At 38.3% G+C, this 19,110-nt stretch overlaps 2 protein-coding genes and 1 long non-coding RNA gene across 3 annotated transcripts; 1 reads left to right on the top strand and 2 right to left on the bottom strand.

Annotated features, from left to right (window-relative positions):
* Positions 1-536: 536 nt before the first annotated feature.
* LOC137181911 (interferon-induced GTP-binding protein Mx-like) lies at positions 537-9,589 on the bottom strand. The gene is made up of 12 exons (XM_067588024.1): positions 9,140-9,589; positions 5,491-5,628; positions 5,209-5,363; positions 4,158-4,296; positions 3,847-4,045; positions 3,687-3,765; positions 3,349-3,471; positions 3,088-3,223; positions 2,655-2,813; positions 2,502-2,578; positions 1,812-2,045; positions 537-1,259 (listed from the first exon to the last, which is right to left on the bottom strand). Exons 1-12 carry the CDS (start codon positions 9,324-9,326, stop codon positions 978-980), a joined length of 1,908 nt encoding a protein of 635 aa, XP_067444125.1. The 5' UTR covers positions 9,327-9,589; the 3' UTR covers positions 537-977.
* Positions 9,590-9,693: 104 nt separating this feature from the next.
* LOC137182289 (uncharacterized) lies at positions 9,694-12,851 on the top strand. The gene is made up of 3 exons (XR_010928299.1): positions 9,694-10,801; positions 11,413-12,259; positions 12,764-12,851. It is a non-coding gene; the product is annotated as an uncharacterized lncRNA (long non-coding RNA).
* Positions 12,852-14,676: 1,825 nt separating this feature from the next.
* Positions 14,677-17,818, bottom strand: LOC137181910 (zinc finger protein 69 homolog). Its single transcript, XM_067588022.1, has 3 exons — positions 17,550-17,818; positions 16,908-17,264; positions 14,677-15,871 (listed from the first exon to the last, which is right to left on the bottom strand). The coding sequence occupies exons 1-3, from the start codon at positions 17,731-17,733 to the stop codon at positions 15,051-15,053; spliced, it is 1,362 nt and encodes a 453-aa protein (XP_067444123.1). The 5' UTR covers positions 17,734-17,818; the 3' UTR covers positions 14,677-15,050.
* Positions 17,819-19,110: the final 1,292 nt, after the last annotated feature.

Raw genomic sequence — 19,110 nt, 5'->3', positions numbered from 1 at the left:
CTTATTCGTTTTACCCATTTTTGATTAACACCCAATCTCACTAATTTTATCCATTTCTCGAATAATACCCACCCCATGTTAATTTTTTGAAGTTTTAGGGAAAATCGGACACCCTTTTCATTATAGCCACTTTTCTTGTAACACTTCCTCACAAAATACCTGAGTTGCATATAATGAAAATAATTAGAGTGCACTTTAAGATTAATTGACCAAAAGATGCAAATTTGCTGTCTAAATAAAGTCCTTTATGCACTTAAGCCCTTTTACACATCATATAGCAAAAGTGTTATCCAGCAGTGGAGTAAAGGTGTGGTTGTGGCAAAATGGTGTTTATATGGAAATACTAGAGACTTTGTAGACATGTTTAATCTGAGTAAGATCCTGCAGCCCAACTCTGGCTCCAAATGATGTCATACAAGCAAGATGGCAGCTCCCGGAAAGGAGCTATTTTGGCTTCACTTTTGCATAGTGGTAGGAGGTGGAAACACATCATCCATAATTATATACAGTCAATCAAAAAGCAAAAGCAGGGGTTCCAGTCCATTCTTTTAAAAAGAATAGTTTGAGATGTTTTATTTGCCAACAGAAGAAAAAGGACAACAAAAATATTAATCTAGACATCATAATTCCTACTTCCAATAAATAATAATCCAACAAAGATAGTTTCACTTCAAACACAGTTATTGTCTAAACACAGGAATGAAGCAATAACTCAACCACTACTGAAACTCAATCAGCACAGCAAATAAATCATAAGCTACTAACGCTGCTATTAATGCATTTTCAACCAAAGTAAACTTACATATTATATACACAGATCAAACTATTGAGAGAATTTTTATGAAACATGAACATATTGAATGAAAAGTCTCAGAAAACATGGATATTAAATCTCTAAAATAAATGACTAATTATGCTCAGAAATATGCATGGTAGAGAAATAAAGAATCCTGAATTAGCACATTTAAATGTGCTAATTAGAAATCTGGGTTTAGGTTTTGCACTGGAGATGTGTTGAAGTTGTATATGTTCATACTAAACTCAGTCAGCAAAATGCGTGCCTTTGACAGGCGCTTGATGCGACCCTGAAGGTTGGTTCTCTCGGTTTTTATGCCATGTTCCTCATGAAGCAGGGACTCGGTTTTCTCCTTGTCCTGAAGCATCTGCAGCATCTCCCTCTGCAGCTGGACAGCAGACTCCTGCAACATCTGGTAGCGGATCACCAGTGGGATCTGATCAGCCAGACGCTGACCAGCAATCTGTGGTTTGTGGGAGGACAAAGATAATGCTCTAAATTTTAGCTTTTTTGGGTGGCACTTTAAAATAAAGACTGGTCTTAGTAAATGTATTGCCAATTTCTGCTGTTCAGTATCATTTACATATTGAATTAATCCATTTGGCAAACACTTTTGTCCAAAGCGTTGTACACATGAGGTTTGCCTGTCTTCACTGTCTCTTTTCACATACATACAGCAGGACACATTTTACTATTTACTATTTCCCTATCATCAATACTAATAATGTCCTTGTCTATATATTATTTGGATGTCACTGATAAACCATATATAAAACTAAACCACTTGTTAGTAAATTTACTGATTATTACATCATTATGATCTCACTATTTGTGAATCACTCATAAACAAAGTGTTTTTAAAGTGTTGCCTTTGGAGAGTTTCTCCTGTGAGCCATCCTAAACAATTACAGCCACGAATTACAGTAATTCATGAAAATTACTATCTTTATAGTTTATCTAAGATGTGTATGATTTATGAAATGCCGTGAAACACAACATGTAGAATTATTCTTACCTGGTAATAGGATTTAATGTGTTTCATCATCTCTTTCAAGGTGGCCCCAGTGTCATTACTGCTGAGAGCGCGGCCAGTGATTTTCTCCTGTTCTGCTTCTTCTCTCTTCCGTTTCCCTAACTTCTTGCTGTATGTGCTGTCCTGAGTGTAGACGATCAACTCCATCTTAAACTGAGTCCTCAGCATGGACTCTGCTGTAATTTCCTTCTTGTTTACAATGGCTTCAATTTTCACCTAAAGAACATAGAAATGTATCAGGAGATATTTAACAATATTTAGTCAAATTATATGGAGCCCGCACGAAAAAAATAACAACAACAATTAATATTTAATGCTCTCAATTTAATAATTTGTGCTTTCAATTTAAGAGAATTCACCATCATGCCATTCTCTCCTCCTGCGTACACCCTCACTAGGGATCGCTTGGATTTAATAAGGTTTTATTTTGATCTTGGACTAAATGGGTATATTTTGGGTTTTGGCTTGTCAAACTTCTAGCTGACTGAGTGTGTTTGGTGCCCTCAACAAGAGGGGAACAGGCAACATAGATAAATCAAGAGCATTAATTAAATAATCCATGTGCATGAATTATTGAATCAAGAGCACAAAATTTGTTTTGTTTTTTTCTCTGTGGCCCCTCCTTGGACATGTAACATTATATACAGTAGCAACTGACAATGAAAATGATACCTTGGCTATTGTGACGAGGTTAGGGAATCCAACGAAGCTGCACTGTGCCAGCTTAAACAGCTCTTTCTTCACAATTTCTAATAAACATACAAATCAGTAACAAGGTGAAAAATACATGGTCAAATAAAAACTGTATTGAGGTATGAGACATACCTGCCACTTCCTTGAGTTTCAGGATAGCAGGATCTTCAAGATGTTTGATGTGCTCCTGGACCATGCCCTCAAAGGTCTTGTAGTTGATGAATCCTGGCAATTCTCTTCCACGGTACTTTCGCTCATACTGAGCTACCTCTCTCTCAATATTCCAGTTGACTGCAACATGAATGAATTTGTGAAAGAAAAAGTAGATGTAAAGTAGTTCATTTGTTGATTAGCAGAGGTCAGTAGAGCAAATTTACGTAGTTATAAAAGTTATTACTTTGTATTTGGAAATGTAAAACATGTTGCACTTTTCACATCAAGAAGAAAACAAAACACCAGAGGAAACAATATTTTCCTTAAGAGCTCACATATTATGTTACAGCTTTGCAGTATGAAAGCAAAGACACCAAAATAGATGTAATGACCAGGATGTTTATGCACTTACATGTTATTCCAGAGCGGTCTATGGTATCTTTCCATGCTGCAAACTCTTTTCTGAGTATGGAAAAGATATTGACTCCAAATTTTAGTTCGTCCCCTGTGGTGAGGCTGATAGCGTCATGTGTAAACGCTGTCACTCTCTAAATACCAGATAAAAGACATGGGAATAAATGTACTGTATGTCCTATTGTATAAGGAGTAATTTGGGTTAGGAGATGCAGTGTTTTGTATGTTACTTAAAAGATAAAAAAGCCGATAAACTCACATCAATGAGGAAACCAAGTCTCCCAGTTCTGTCAGATGGGGGTCCATTCCCATATCTATCCAGATCTGTCTGAGTCTGTTTTAGTTTCCCCTTTATTTGCTCCTCCAGTCGAGGCAGAGATTTCTAGAAATCACACATGGCTCAAAATATTAACACTCAAAGTCAGCCAAGTAATTTGTAGTGAACCGTTAAAGTGAAGCTGTAAAGCTGGGGACAAATCTGAGGACTAGCTAAAACCTACAAAGACTGGACAAACCACACATAAAGACTGTTTCCATCAACTGGCACTGATTTTTAGTCTTTGACTGATCAGTTGTCATGTGTGTCCCTGTATTCACCTGGATATGATGCACCAGCTCAATGGTGAGTTTCTCAGCCAGTTTAGGAACAGTGGCATAGCCTTCATCATAGAGAGTTCTACAGAATGAAATAAAAGTTTACACAACCTGTGAATCTGCAAAACGTTGTTTACATAATCATCAAAAAGAGTGAACTTACTTGAAATGCACATGATCACTGAAGAAGGCTTTCTCTTTTTCTGTTGCTTCAGTGAGAGACACCTTCTGTTTGATCTCCTTCTGACCCCTGCACCTGACAATCATGTAGCCCTTCTTCAGGGGGATGACCTCATTATGGACAATGTGAACCACTGTCTCTTCTGTGCCTTTGTCCACTAGATCAGGTTTGGTCAAGATACCTGAGAGACAGAGGAATTTAGGTTCTAAGTATACTTAGAATTACAAAAGGACAGTAAGGTTTTGAGCTACCTAAAAACTTGGTGGCTTAAAAAAAAAATCCAATATATTTACCCAAAGTCCTCTCTCCATCAAGATCCACCTGCTGTGCCATGTTCAAAGCCTCTGTGGTTGCTATGTCCACGTTGCATGGAACAACCACCAAGCTGATGGTTTCTTGTTTTTTAATGAACCTTTCGATCATTAACTTTATCTGAAAGTATTGATTCATATTATATCAAGTATAAGATTATAAACTGCACAACTACCCAATCAGCAATGTGATTTGGACTGTTCTAATCAAATAATAAACAACTACATTATAACAAGACTAAATATCTATAGCCACACTAGCAGCCTTGTGAGGTTTTAATAGGCCTTACAGACCAGAGAACAAACTTGTTGGATGAATGAGAAATCTTCTTACCATTAGTGGTGCAATACATGTAAGGAAGAAATGCCATGCTGTTACCTAATTCGAAAGGGTTTCTCCTCGATTTTTCAGTATGCTGTTAACAAAAACCATTTACTAAACCCCTCCTCCAAACGGCAATTGTCCAATTATAGCTGAGCAACCGTAACTAGGCAACGCTTGTCAAGCTTTGGCTTTCTCCACATGCAGAAGCAATGTGCATGGGGCTGCATTAAGAGTCATACTGTGTGTAAGTTTGCAGGGTGGTGGCTTTTAGCCTTCCCAAAACAAAAAATAGATGAGCAAAAGTGTAAGGAATGGATTCAACTGTGTGTTTATACGCACTAACGTAAATTGCAAGTGTTGTCCAGCTAATTGGCTTAGCACTTACAGTAGTAGCTTAACCCACTGTTATTTCCCAGGACAGTTTTGTGGGTTACAGGTTATGTAAAAACAGTGTAGTTTCCCCACTGTGTGGAAGCAGGCCCTGGATACTATACCACAGTGTAGGCTGGATACTATGCGTGTGTAGGCATATGTTAGAAGCTCTGTCCTGCTCTTGTTGAATTTGGTAACACTCTAACACTAACACTAGGAGCCAGTGTTATGTTTGCTAAACATAATCGTCATCTGAGGACCATGATTGTTTGTACCAGATTTTGTGGCAATTGCTCCAGTTGTCAAGATATAGTACTGAGACCTGAACAACTATACCTGCTCTCCAATGTTCTCTGGTTGTCCCTTGACAGCCACTCTGGTGATGCCGGGCAGGTCAATGAGCGTCAGGTCTGGAACATCAGGAGAGGCGATCTCCAGACTGATGAGGTGATTACTGATCCCCACCCCGGTCCCAGCTATTTTATCTTGAGCTGGAGAGAGATATATGATGATTACAAAGGATGGGCATGCTGATCACCGAGCAGCAAATTAAACCTTTAACCTCCTTCAGTACTTGGCTTAATTGTTAAGGACATTTAAGAATACGGTATACTGTACCTTCTCTAATCTTTTTCTCCACTTCTGCAGGGTCTTTTATAACTTCCTCATAGTTCTTGTAGCTTATCTTTCCATACCACTCCTCTCCCCCTTTCTTTCTCTTCATCTTCAGTTCAAGAGGACATCTTGTCACAATGCCTGAATTACGGGAGAGTGAATGATGAGACGAGGAGCAAAAAGTCAAAGTGAAATCCCATGTTCTTACCACACAGCAACATATCTCAGACAGTACATAAATAATTTCAATTAAAAATTGGGTCTCAAATAATTTATAAAATTGAAAAATAGGTCTGTCCATCTAAATGTGTGACAGGCACATCAGAACGAGCAACTTGAGTAAAAGTGAAGAAACTTCCACACATTGTCTTGATTACTACGAGTATATTTATTTGCAACATTTCTGTCTACATGACTTTCTTTACATATATGATTTTTCAGGTCAAGGTGCAAGTTATATTGTCAATAAAAATAGGTTAATGATTGGGCCTGTCATTAAACATTTATTGAAGTCCAACTGAAGTCACATTTAGTCATACCTTTTGCAGTGAAAAATATTGTTACTGTGTTTTTTTAATGTATTGTTAGTTGTATGTTATTAAAAATAACAAAGGTCTGTGGGGGAATCAGAAATGCTCCTTTTCATCTCAGCCAGATGATGTGCAGGCTCCATTCTCAGGAAAGCTCCACTGTCAGGACTGTTCTTTTTTTTTGCCTGCATTAAAAACCATAGAGGAAGACATGCCCATGGTTGTTGCCAGGAGCCATACATAGCAGTGACAATGTGACTGTGACTTGTGTGGTTTAAAGTAATTAAATAAGGCAATTCATATATACTAGCTATATCAAAGAAAACATTGTGTAATGTATTGTTTCTGAGTTGGGTTTTATGCGACTTGTGTGTGTGTCTGTAGTTGGCTTGTGTGTATGCAGTTACTGTACTGCATCAGTGTTAGCAGAGTTAGCTGTAGGCTAAGTGCCAATAAAACATTATGACTCAGCATCAACTCTGACTCTGTCCTTTCTTGCACACTCCGTATATCACACATAGTATTTACAGAAAATGTGGCGTTGGTGTTTTTATTTGTAAAAAATTGGTGGGGCACCAACTACTTCAATAGATGGGCTACATACCAGGAAAACCACAGTACTTGCTCTTGCTACTGATGTGTTTTTTTTTTTTTAACATGTTATGGGTCCACAAAACACTTTTAACAACAAAGTGGCTGCTTCTAGCAGGTCTTGAGCACATATACAGAGGAAGAGAGAGAGAGAGAGTGAGTAAGTGAGAGTATGTGAGTGAGTCAGACAGAGTGAGTGAGTCAGAGTGAGAGAGAGAGAGTATGTGAGTGAGTCAGACAGAGTGAGTGAGTCAGAGTGAGAGAGAGTGAGTAGTGAGAGTGTGAGTGAGTCAGACAGAGTGAGTGAGTCAGAGTGAGAGAGAGTGAGTAGTGAGAGTGTGAGTGAGTCAGAGAGTGAGTGAGTGATTGAGTCAGAGAGAGAGAGAGTGAGTAGTGAGAGTGTGTGTGAGTCAGAGAGTGAGTGAGTGAGTCAGACAGAGTGAGTGGGTCAGAGAATGAGTGAGTCAGAGAGAGAGAGACAGAGAAAGAGAGAGAGTAAGTGAGAGTGTGTGAGTGAGTCAGACAGAGTAAGTGGGTCAGAGAGTGAGTGAGTCAGAGAGAGAGAGAGAGTGAGAGAGTGAGTGAGAGTGTGTGTGAGTGAGTCAAGGGGTGAGAGAGTGGGTGAGAGAGAGAAATTACACAAGTTACATTACCACTGTACCACTGGTAGTTCAGCATTTAGAACGTGCTCAAATCAGTATGACTGCACACCTAGCCATGATCAAATGAAAAAAGCCTCATCACTAAAAATATTACTCAGCCATTCATTAGAATTACAGACCATGACGTCGCGCTAACAACAACAGTCATTTCTGGGTAGATGACTGGTGGTTGATTTGATTTGAACTGCGGAGATATGTGAACTTGGCAAACTTGTTTTTTTCTGTTGTCATTTTCAGCCGTAACTGTAACATTTAAAGATATATAGTTAAACACGGTGTTCCGACCTATCTGACGTTTCTGTTGGATTTAGTGTATGTACTGTGTGTGTGGGGGGGACCCGAAGCGGACTTTTGAGTTGTCTTTCGTTTATGTTTGTGAAACTGGACTGAAATGAACTGATTAGGGGTTGTAGGGAAAACTGGATGGAGCTGGATACTGGACCAAAAATGGCGCCCATTCAGTCCAATACGAATTGCTCGGCTGGCATATATGCCAAAAAAAGTTTCTAGCTTCCCGGTTTACTTCCGTGCTGTGCGGCCCACTGAATATGCGCGGTGCTGTTTCCCCCACTGGCCCTGCCCACGAGTTCCCGCTCAGCCCATAGACTTTACACTATGATGACGTCACATTTTGGAAAATCACTTTTCTCGGCTCAAGAAAAATTTAGCAAATATAAAACCTCCATGGATCAAAAATTCATAATAAAAAGAGTCATAATTGACCTTGTTCGCAGTTCGAGGTGTCCTGTCAGCAGTTCCTATGTATGAGGAAATGGAATAGAGCTTAACTCTCTAAACTTTTTCAATTCATTCTCTATGGTGCTTCTTATCACTGCGTATGTAATTCCATCTCTGACCACAGTGTGGGATACACTAGCAGACTGGCGCTGTCTGTATTTCTGCTTGTTGAATCCATGTGCAGAAGAAGAAGCAGAAGCATCGTTGTTTATGGGGTATTTTTTATATATTTCTGCCAAGTTTCATTCACAGCACACAGTTCAATAGAAGAGGCTCTCTCAGTTTCTTAAACTTTTTCAAGTCATTAACACTACAGATATAATCCCACCTCCGTCCACAGTGTGGCTTGCAATGGCATTCTCTATGGTGCTTCTTGTCACTGCGTATGTAATTCCATCTCTGACCACAATGTGGGATACACTAGCAGAGTGCCGCTGTCCGTATTTCCGTTTGTTAACTTCACGGGCAGTAAAAGAAGCAAATCAATGTTATTTGTGGGATATTTTTTTATATATATATTTCTTGAGAACTGCTCATTCAAAGAACCTCATTTCCCCATCAATGCATCTGCCAGGTATGAAGTAGATCGGATGAACGGTTCTCGAGATATGGATAGGACAAACTTACATACATACAGACAGACAGACAGAGATTCCTTGCTTTATAGAGAGAGATTTAACAGTGTAACTATTGGGTTGTACATTTCACTAAGTATAAGTTGGATTTGTTTAGTGTTGTTTTCAATAGCAGAATGTTTTTTTTAGAAAAAAATTAGATTTTTACAGTACAGTTCGATTGTGCATTGTTGCCATATAGCAACATTTTACCCACTACCCCCTAAAAATCTTTTTCAAATAGGCCGATTGCCATTATTTAAGCAATTTTAGGTAATAAAACCACATCAAAACATTTTTTGTTTAACTAATAATTAATGCAATATAGGGTTAAAGGGTTAAATGTTTCACACATACGAATTTATAGAAAAGTATCTTGTGTGCACAAGATATAAAACTTTAACTTTTCGGAACTTTAGTTAATCATTAATGATTTCAATGAAATATTTGAATTACGGGGGCATTACTATTTCTTAGTTACTGCGTCCAAAGCAAAGAGTTGTTTTTAATAGCTTACCACTTCCTCTTGGCAGAGCCACCCCTGATAGCGCCTCCAACACAGAGCTCTTCCCTGAGCTTTGATCTCCAATAACGGCGATAGCAGGCAGCGCCAAGTCCTTCTCTACACCCAGAGAGCGAAGACGATCAATGAGGTCAATGCAGGGACGCACCTTCTCCTCATACTGCTGGTTCAGAGAGTTCATGATGATGATTTGTTGTTCCCTGTAAAGTTTTTCTGTAATGTTTTTCTTTTTTTAACACCACTAAATATTAATAAAAAATACACTTGTTTGATTAACATGAACTACTTATTTTTTTCTAAAAGCGGGAAAATCTTTGCGATTCAGCTTGTTCTTGAATTAGATGCGCATTATCTAGCATTAATTTCTGTAAAAATTAAATAAAAAAACAATACAAAATCCACTCCACTGCCGCTGGAGACAGTTTTCAGTGTGACAGCAAAATGGGCATGTACTGCAATGAAACCAGGAAACTCACTGAGAAATTGAAACTTGATTTAAGTTTCGTTTCCTTGTCTTTCATTTCAGTTATAAACTTTAATAGAGGGTCACAGGTCACTTTCTCTCTAAAAAGCAGCAAAGGTCAGTAAGTCATCTTATCAATGTTAATACGTTACAATAAAGAGTTTTTATAATGATCCCTAATTTTTTTTTTTTTTTTTTTTTTTGTAAATGTCGACACATTTTTAAAGAATGGATTTTGATCTGGATGCCCTGGAGCACTTTTCCAGAAGATCAGAGGTCAAACGGTCCATTGGAAGGTTGTACCTAATGAACCAAAGAGTTAAAAAGACAAACAGACAAGTGTCCTGTGTTAGGAAGATAAACAATCAAACTGATCTACAGTACAAAGCATTAGTAAATTACTTTTTTAGGCTACTTCTAGCAAAGTCATTATAAACCCATTATAAAAAGTACCTTATTAGAAAAAAAGCATATTATACTCACTTTTATCTGTGTTGTAGTTGTTATGTTTCAACGCTTGTTCAGGCATAGGCTAAACAATAAGCACGCAATTAACAACCACCCAGGCTATGTATGTAGTCAAGTCAGTTGGGGTGCTGAGTCAAACATAATTTATTTTTATGCACTTCAGTGATGAAATTAAGGACAATGAGGGCGTGCACCACCAGCACATTTCCTTCATTAAATACTAACTTAACACAAAGCATCTCTGCACGCATCATAAAAACCTGTTGAAGTTGTGGTGACCAATAACTCAGTCAATTATCTGTGCTAAAATGAAAAATGTTGTTGCCTGAGAGCAGCTAAGAGGGCGGATGATAGCCTACTATTTGGTTTAGCCCAAAATGTAAATACTCAAAGTTCAAACACCTCTAATGTATTTCTGGCTCTATTGATTTAAGTTGCTGCTCTGCTTTATGTGGTTGTAAACTTGCACTTCCAGTATTTCTGGCAGCACCTGAAGTGAGCACAGGTCGGTGGAAAATCTCCTGAGTGACCAGCAGGAGGCGACAGTGCTTTCAGAAACACCACTGAGACGTTTCATGACAACAAAGTCTGATAATGGGATGTGTTCATCTGTGTAAACAGCACCCCAGCAGACATGGACACCCTGCAGTATCTAAACGCTCTTATCTCTGAGCGACTGGCTGCGGCGGTAGTGGAGATTATCAGGGAGAAATCAGCCGATCCAGGTAGGAGATAGATCACCTGAGAACACTGGTGCTCTGTCCTCAAGTAAGATTACACAGATCAAGTGTGTGGAACTAACACTTTCATCCCTGGCAGCTGTGACACAGGGTACAGTAGATGCATTTACATTATTTAATTTGCGTTTTATAAACAAAGTGTTGCAGCTGACATGATGAGGCTGCAGCTCCTTTTAGTTTTTGTCATATTGTTTTCAAATAATGGCTCAGATTAGCCTATTTTTCATAAGGATGTTGCATGCATGCATGGTTAAGAAGCAGTAGCGTGTGTTGACCTTTAAAACAACAATGTCTACATGACTCTAGATTCTAGATTAAAATGTGAATTTAGAGGCATTTTTTATCTCCAGTCTCGCTTCTATCTACACTCTTAGCCTGTTTCACTCAACAGCTCAACAGGTCCTAAATGCAACACTGGATGCTGATTTTTGCTGTTCATTTTTTTCAAGAAGACATAGGCGTTAAACAAGATGAAAACATGTAACATGTAACAAAATGTGTAAGAGGTCATGGATGCACTCATGGTTGTGTTTTTTTTCATTCAGATACAAATGACAAGATAACATATATATAATTTCTCACTTGTTTCCTTGTAGATCCACTTGAGATCACTCATCATGAGCAGGATGGGTCTGATGAGCAGCAGTACCCTGAACATCATCTGCTCCTCTAGAAGAGATTGACCATGACTACAACCTCTCTCTTCAGTCAGAGTGTTCATGATGAAACTCATTCTTACAGTCCCAGCCAAGACCAGACTCTCAGCAACAACACGGAAGTGAATGGAGAAAGGATTAAGGCACTCACACTAACAGGAACAAGACAAAAGAAGAAAAAGGGAAGGCAAATCTATGACTTGTACAGCAGAGGAGAAGAATTTATTGGAACAGAAGTTGCTAATATTCTCACTAGGGAGAGAGGAAATGCTTCCCATCAGGGAAAAGCGGTTTGAAGAATCGAGACATTTGAAGGATCATGTGGGAATCCACACAGGAGAGAAGCCGGAGCAGTGTCAGGAATGTGGCATGAATTCAGAAATGTTTGTTTACGTTTGTTTAAACAGCAATAAGGCCTTTTATTTTGGCTTTTTATCCATAAGTCACACTTTCCAATTACATAACACACCTGTTATTAATATGAATGAAATAAAAAGATAATAGCTGTTTTCAGGGAGGGCATGTCTCTTGAAAATAAAAGCTTTCAAGTACAATAATTTAAATGTGTGCTGAGTTGGTGTTTAGATATGCTTCAGTTCCTGCAGCAAAAAGTGGACTCTATTGAGGAGAACCTGAAGAGGCTGATGACCTGGGTGACAAAATTCCAGGGACCAAACAGCGAAGACAATGCTCTGGACCTCAAGCACAGTGTGGAGCAATTACAGCCTCTGTGGGAGAAGAAACAAGCGGCTCCTGATTGAGAGCACAGTGTGCTCTGTGATCAACTGTAAGTTTGAATGGCAGGAAAAGAAGACTGATGCACTTAAAGAAACTTTCAATTATAAGCAAACCATGAGCAGAATCACAAGCCTACACAACACTTATTTACCTCAAAATTGACAGTTTGTATTAAAAAATAAATAAAAACACAAGCAATTTCAAATTCAAACTGATATATACTGTATGTATTGTAGAAGCAGTCATGAGGTCTAAGCCAGGGTTGGCAGAGAAAGAGGCTGAGAGGATGATCGCTGAAACCCTAAAACACTCCAGCAATGGCCGAAAGACATCCAGAAACATTAGGTTAAGGCTAAGATGTACTGCAAATCTTGAGAACACATGAGCTCTGTCTTCTCGTAAATGACACGTATTTTCCTAAGTTAGTAGATAAAACAACAATGTTGACAGCTATTTAGAGGCCTTCAAAGTTGTGTCTGAACCAAGTTTAACCATTGGTGGAGATACAAATTAAATTGCTAAGAAAATAAGAAAACTTGCCTCTTTTTTCCAGGAAAAACAATGTCCAGACCTTTCACTGATGAAAGAAGAGGAAGAGGACAAAACATACATATTTTGAAAATGTATCGTTGTTACATGCTTGCAGGAAGTGCATTAAAATGTTTCATTAAATATATTATTTCTTGTCAAAAGGATTTGTTAACTCCCCTGTATGTGTGTGTTCTTGAATTAGATGCGCATTATCTAGCATTAATTTCTGTAAAAATTAAATAAAAAAACAATACAAAATCCACTCCACTGCCGCTGGAGACAGTTTTCAGTGTGACAGCAAAATGGGCATGTACTGCAATGAAACCAGGAAACTCACTGAGAAATCGAAACTTGATTTAAGTTTCGTTTCCTTGTCTTTCATTTCAGTTATAAACTTTAATAGAGGGTCACAGGTCACTTTTTGTTTTATCTACTAAGTTAGTAGATAAAACAACAATGTTGACAGCTACTTAGAGGCCTTCAAAGTTGTGTCTGAACCAAGTTTAACCATTGGTGGAGATACAAATTAAATTGCTAAGAAAATAAGAAAACTTGCCTCTTTTTTCCAGGAAAAACAATGTCCAGACCTTTCACTGATGAAAGAAGAGGAAGAGGACAAAACATACATATTTTGAAAATGTATTGTTGTTACATGCTTGCAGGAAGTGCATTAAAATGTTTCATTAAATATATTATTTCTTGTCAAAAGGATTTGTTAACGATAAAATCGTTTTAATTTCATGTCATTTACCTATTCATTTTTTATGATTTTATTTAAGGTTTCTCTGTAAAGCACTTTATTCTACATCTGTTTTTAAATGTGCTTTTGAAACAAATCTGACATTTAACTTGTCCTGTCTGTGTGGCAGTATGTAGGGAAGTGTGGTCAGAGGGTCCAGGAAGGTGGTGGGGGTCTTAGACTTAGAGATGTTGTCAAAGATTAAAAAAGGTGATTTATTCACACCGTGCCACCAGATCACACATAACAAAAAATGAAAGGAAACAAAATTGCAAACTTCTCAGTGTCTCACACCTGAAACAGGTAAGATGGTCAGAAGTACCCTGATATTAATCACATCTCTGGCACCAACTAGAACTACAACAGACTCACAACCACAGCCTGTATTACACTGACCATCTATTAATCTGCCAGTTATTCTCTCAATTCATTAATAATTTTGAATATAAAATGTCAGAAAATGTGAGAAATTTAATTGATTTAAATTAAATTACCTTAATAAAATACAATTGGATAAATTACTAAAATAAATACATTGAATTCTAAATTAAATTGAATTACATAATCACATTAATTAAATCAAATGAAATTGATTGTCCTCAATGAAGTTGTACCATCAGATGACTTAGGGAGGGAAAGTGTGGCTTAGCTCAGGCTAAAGGTTACTTTCACAACTCTGAAAGTAGGGTTTAAACATTGTTTAAGACTTTTACCACAATGTCCAACACTTTTTCACAACTATAAGTGTGCAAAAATAGAACCGCTCAATATCATTATTTATATCTCCCTTTGACCTCACCGTCACTGTGATAACTGTCTAGACAGCTGCTGATCTATTAACATTATAACTTTTTTAAAGCATTTTGAGCTGCATCTTATAGCATGTAAGATTTGATCATTTTATTCAACTTAATTCTACTTTCTGCTCTGTGTGTTTCTGTTGTTTGGAATCAATTTTCCTCTACTGAAGTGTTCAGATATTAAGGATACATGATACTAAATGTGATACTATAAATGGATATTAGTAAGTTTTACTAACCTGGTGACCATCCTCCATGACACCTTGTGTGACTACAAACCCCTGAGAAAGATCTGGAGTCAAACCATGTGAGGCTGTCTTATAGGATATTCAGTAACAGTCCTGCTGGCAATAAAAGTCATCAACCTCACTTGAAATAAATAAAAAACAAAGTCAGTACATTCAAAAAAATTTAATTAATAGAGCTTTGCTTCCATAATTTGCTGGACCACGTGGGACTAAATTGTAAAACTAGAGTTTACATGATCTCATACAATGTATTTTAATGTAAAAATTTGCTCCCCATCTTTTAAGACTTGAACTGTCCATAAATTTCAAAGCAGAAAAACAAATCTCTTGGGATGATAAAAAAAAATTAAATTAATTTCAGTTAGTCAAGAAATGTTTCTCTATACTTTCTCCTAGAGAAATTAATTGTGAACCATGGACAGAACCGTATTATGCATTGCAGTCAACATATTATCTATGTTTTCCAGTGAGTACTATATGGATGTATTAGTAGTATATAGTAGTAGTATAATATTTGTACAGTCATAGTGGTTGAGTGTAATCCATTTTGTCTTCTGCATGGGTCTTTAGATGTGTGTTTAAGTTGCTCTTCCTTTTGAAGCTTTTCCCACACACCATGCACAGATGGGGTCTCTCCCCTGTATGTGTCACCCTGTGAGTCTCCATGTCGCCCTTTCGGTTGAAGCGCCGGCCACAGTCTGTGCACTGGTACGGTCGCTCCCCTGTGTGGATTCTCATGTGCAAAGTCAAAGCTCCGCTCTGTCTGAAGTTCTTGCTGCATTCCTTGCACTGGTACGGTTTCTCTCCTGTGTGGATTCTCACATGATCCTTCAAATGGCTCGACTCTTTAAAACGTTTTGCACAGATGGGACACGTGTGTCTTCTCTCCCTGGTGAAATAATTTATATCTTCTTCCGTTTCAACACTTACCCTTTCCTGACAGCACAAATTGGAGTTTTGTCTTTTCTTTTGTATTGTTCCTGTTGGTGTGAGCACTTTAATCCATTCTCCATTCACCACACCTTCTGTACTGTAACTATATTCACTTTGAGATGCGAGGCAGTCTGGATTTACCGAGTAGAAGGGCTGAGAGACTCTGCTCAGTTCGTAGCCTTCTCCTTCACCATCTCTACTCTTTTCCTCATCACAAACACTCCTCTCTGACTGAAGAGGGAGTTTGCAGTCATGGTTGGTCTCTTCCAGAGGAGCAGATGGTGTAAACCTTTCCACTTTGATGTACGGAAGATCAGGGTCCTCGCGGTCCTGGCAGGGGCTCCAGGCTTGTTCAGTGTACTGCTGCTCATCAGACTCATCCTGCTCATGATGAGTGATCTCAAGTGGATCTACAAGGAAAAAAGTGAGAAAATATACTACATTTTACAAGTATCTGTTGTCTTGTCATTTGTATCTCAATTTGTACATATTTTACTAATAACAATAATTATCATTCTCTCTTAAGAAGACATGCTAGCAGCTCTGTGAGGCTCCATTTGAGCTAAATTAAAACACGTTGCACAAGTCTTCTCCTGTACACCGAGTTTTATTCACCAAATTTTGCCCAAATGATGGCACTGGATGAGTAGTCAGGAGATCAAAGTTATTATAATTCATCCTCTGGGGACAATAAATTTCACAGCAATCCATCCAATAGTTGTTGAAGCGAAGAAAAATCAGAGGATCACCAAAGTCATTTGAATACACTGTCTGGAAATCATGTACCAAATTGTGTGCCAATCCATGGAATAAATGTTGATATATTGTTACGATGTATCCTCTAGGGACATTGAATAGTTGCTGTAAATTTCTTGGCAATCCATCTGATAGTTGTCAGTATATTTCACTCTGAACCACAAATTTCAACCTCATGGTGGCACAAGGGAAAAAGTCACCAAAATCAGTAGGATTCATTCATCGGGCACCATGAATGACTGTACAAAACTTCATGGCAATCCATCACATAGTTGCAAGTTGAGATATTTCAGTCTAGAATAAAGTGGCGGACCGACAGACCAGCATTGCCATCACTACATCCACGCAGTTAGCACAGCCAAAAACTGTCTGTTACCATCAGCATGTTGAAACTAAAGCAAAGAAGAACATATAGTGTGGCATTTGGGAAGTTGTTTCACCTTGTTGATGGCATGCAGTGAAAATGTCATCAAGGGACGAGGTAACCTGAGTGCAAACAGATTATTTTCTGATGTGATGCTGTTTTAAAAGCATGACCTGAAAAAGTTTTAAAAGTGTGACCCGACAAACCTGATCAAAACCTCTCAGTATAGAGAGAATCTCCAACACACAAAGATACAATAACAAAATAATGAACGTAGCTTTTTTCAGTCCTCGGCTGGATGTGCTTCTACCCAGTCCTCTCCTCACCTTTCAGTTGCTGAAGTCCAGAAGACTCTGGCTTCTCACCAGCCTCCCTGGTTGATGGAGATGTTATAAACTCATCACCATCAGGCTCAGATTTGATATCTGCCATCTGTTCAACAGTTAATACTCTGTAGAGGTGTGAGGGTGAATCCTCATGATGTTCTCTTTTCACAAACTGAGGAGACACTGTGGTGTCACATGGCTGCCTCCAGGACGGCCCTCGCTGATGATCAGCCTTCTGGACTTTAGTGTGCAGGGTGCTCGGGTGCTCTGGACTCACATCTGGGGCCCAGACGTCCTCCTCATGGCAGCTTACAGGGGAAACCTCCTCATCACAGTAGTGAAGGCTGACCTGTTGAGCTGTTGAGTGAAATACGAGTGCAGACAGAGGCGAGACTGGAGATGAAAAATGCCTCTAAATTCACATTTTAATCTAGAATGAGTCATGTGGACATTGTTTTTCAGTTTTAAAAGGTCAACACATGCTTCTTAACTATACATGCATTCTTAAAGCATCCTTATGAAAAATAGGCTGATCTTACTCTGAGCCATTATTTGAAAAAACTAAAAGGAGCTGCAGCCTCTTTGTTTACCTAAATGATGAGGTATACATCATTATCATGTAGAAGCATTTAATCCACACACCTGATCTGTGTAATCTGATTTGAGGACAGAGCACCAGTGTTCTCAGGTGATCTATCTCCTGCTTGGATCGGCTAATTTCTCCCTGATAATCTGTAAACGTTTTCTCCACCGCCCCGAAAATCTCCACAGCCGCCGCAGCCAGCCGCTCAGAGATAAAAGCGTTTAGATACTGCAGGGTGTCCATGTCTGCTAGGATGCTGTTTTGACAGATGAACACATCCCACTATCAGACTTCCTTGTTGTGAGGCGTCTCAGTGGTGTTTCTGCGTGTGTTTGAGCCGCTCAGACAGACTACTGTCGCCTCCTGCTGGTCATACAGGAGAGTACACTGACCCGTGCTTACTTCTAGTGCTGCCGGAAATATTGCAACTGCAAGTAGTCACGACCATCAGAGAGGTAGCAGTGGTGGAGGACACATTCATATCTTTTACAAGTATAAGTCCTGCATTCAAATTTGACTAAAGTAGAAATACAGAAGTATTATTAGCAAGATGGACTTGAAACAACAAAACTAAATGTACACTTTATGCAGATAAATGGCTGCTGTCATATTTTAATATTAATAATGATGCATAAATGTCTTGTAGACAGATAAGCAGGAGAAAATGTCCATAGGCAAGAGAAGAGAGAATTCCTGCACACTGTCTTTTCACTTGCAATAACCTTTATTAATTTTAAAAAACTATTTATTCAATAAAGTTTATTGCAAGTAAAAGGACAGTGTGGGGGAATTCTCTTCTCATGAGTTTTGAATTTAAAATCTTCAAAGTAACTACAGCTGTCAGGTACACATAGTGGAGTAAAAAGTGCAATATTACCCCTGAAATGTAATAGAGTAAACATATAAAGAAAACTGAAATACCCAAATAAAGTGAAAGTAACTCAAAATGGTACTTAAGTTTGGTACATGAATAAAGCCTAGCCTAGCTAGTTTAGCCTAGTTTTCATAGCTGGTGTCTGGTAACATACAAAAATATATTTATTTCTCAATTTATTAACATCATAGTCTAACACAAGATTAAGATAACGTAAAAGAACGGAGATCTATTTTAGTTTGACATTGGTAAATTATTTTAGGGTCACATATTTTGTTGATGTCCCCATTTCATTCACTTCGGAATCAAGACTGGTAGTTTTACTAATAAGGAGGGGTTCACCATTTACACTATCAGTTATTAAAATATTTGACCCACTTTAAAAAAGCTTACCTTTTTAAATTAAAATATATACAATTCCCAACCAAAGACATCTATAACACTCAATTCTTTCAAAGACCAGTTACCCAACAAAATCTTGATGACAAATTCCCACTCTGTGCTCTGTGGGGATGTGAACCCTTGCAAACTTCCAATGCTGTCCTGTTCTACAGTAAGCAGCCACTTCAGACTGTACAAAACCAACAGTCCTATGGTATAGATGCACCGCAGCCACAAGATGGCCTCATCGTTATAGTAATTTGTGTCTGTATGCAGTAGGCTATGTTTGTCAGTGTACAGTTCAGCAAAGTCAATCTGTGTGGCAGTGATGAGAGCTTTGACTCTCTGCAGAAACAGCAAATTTT

The sequence above is a fragment of the Thunnus thynnus genome, chromosome 4 (assembly GCF_963924715.1).
Source record: "Thunnus thynnus chromosome 4, fThuThy2.1, whole genome shotgun sequence".
NCBI lineage: Eukaryota > Metazoa > Chordata > Actinopteri > Scombriformes > Scombridae > Thunnus > Thunnus thynnus.
The sequence above is the reverse complement of the archived record's forward strand: the minus strand, read 5'-3'. Positions and strand labels throughout refer to the sequence as shown.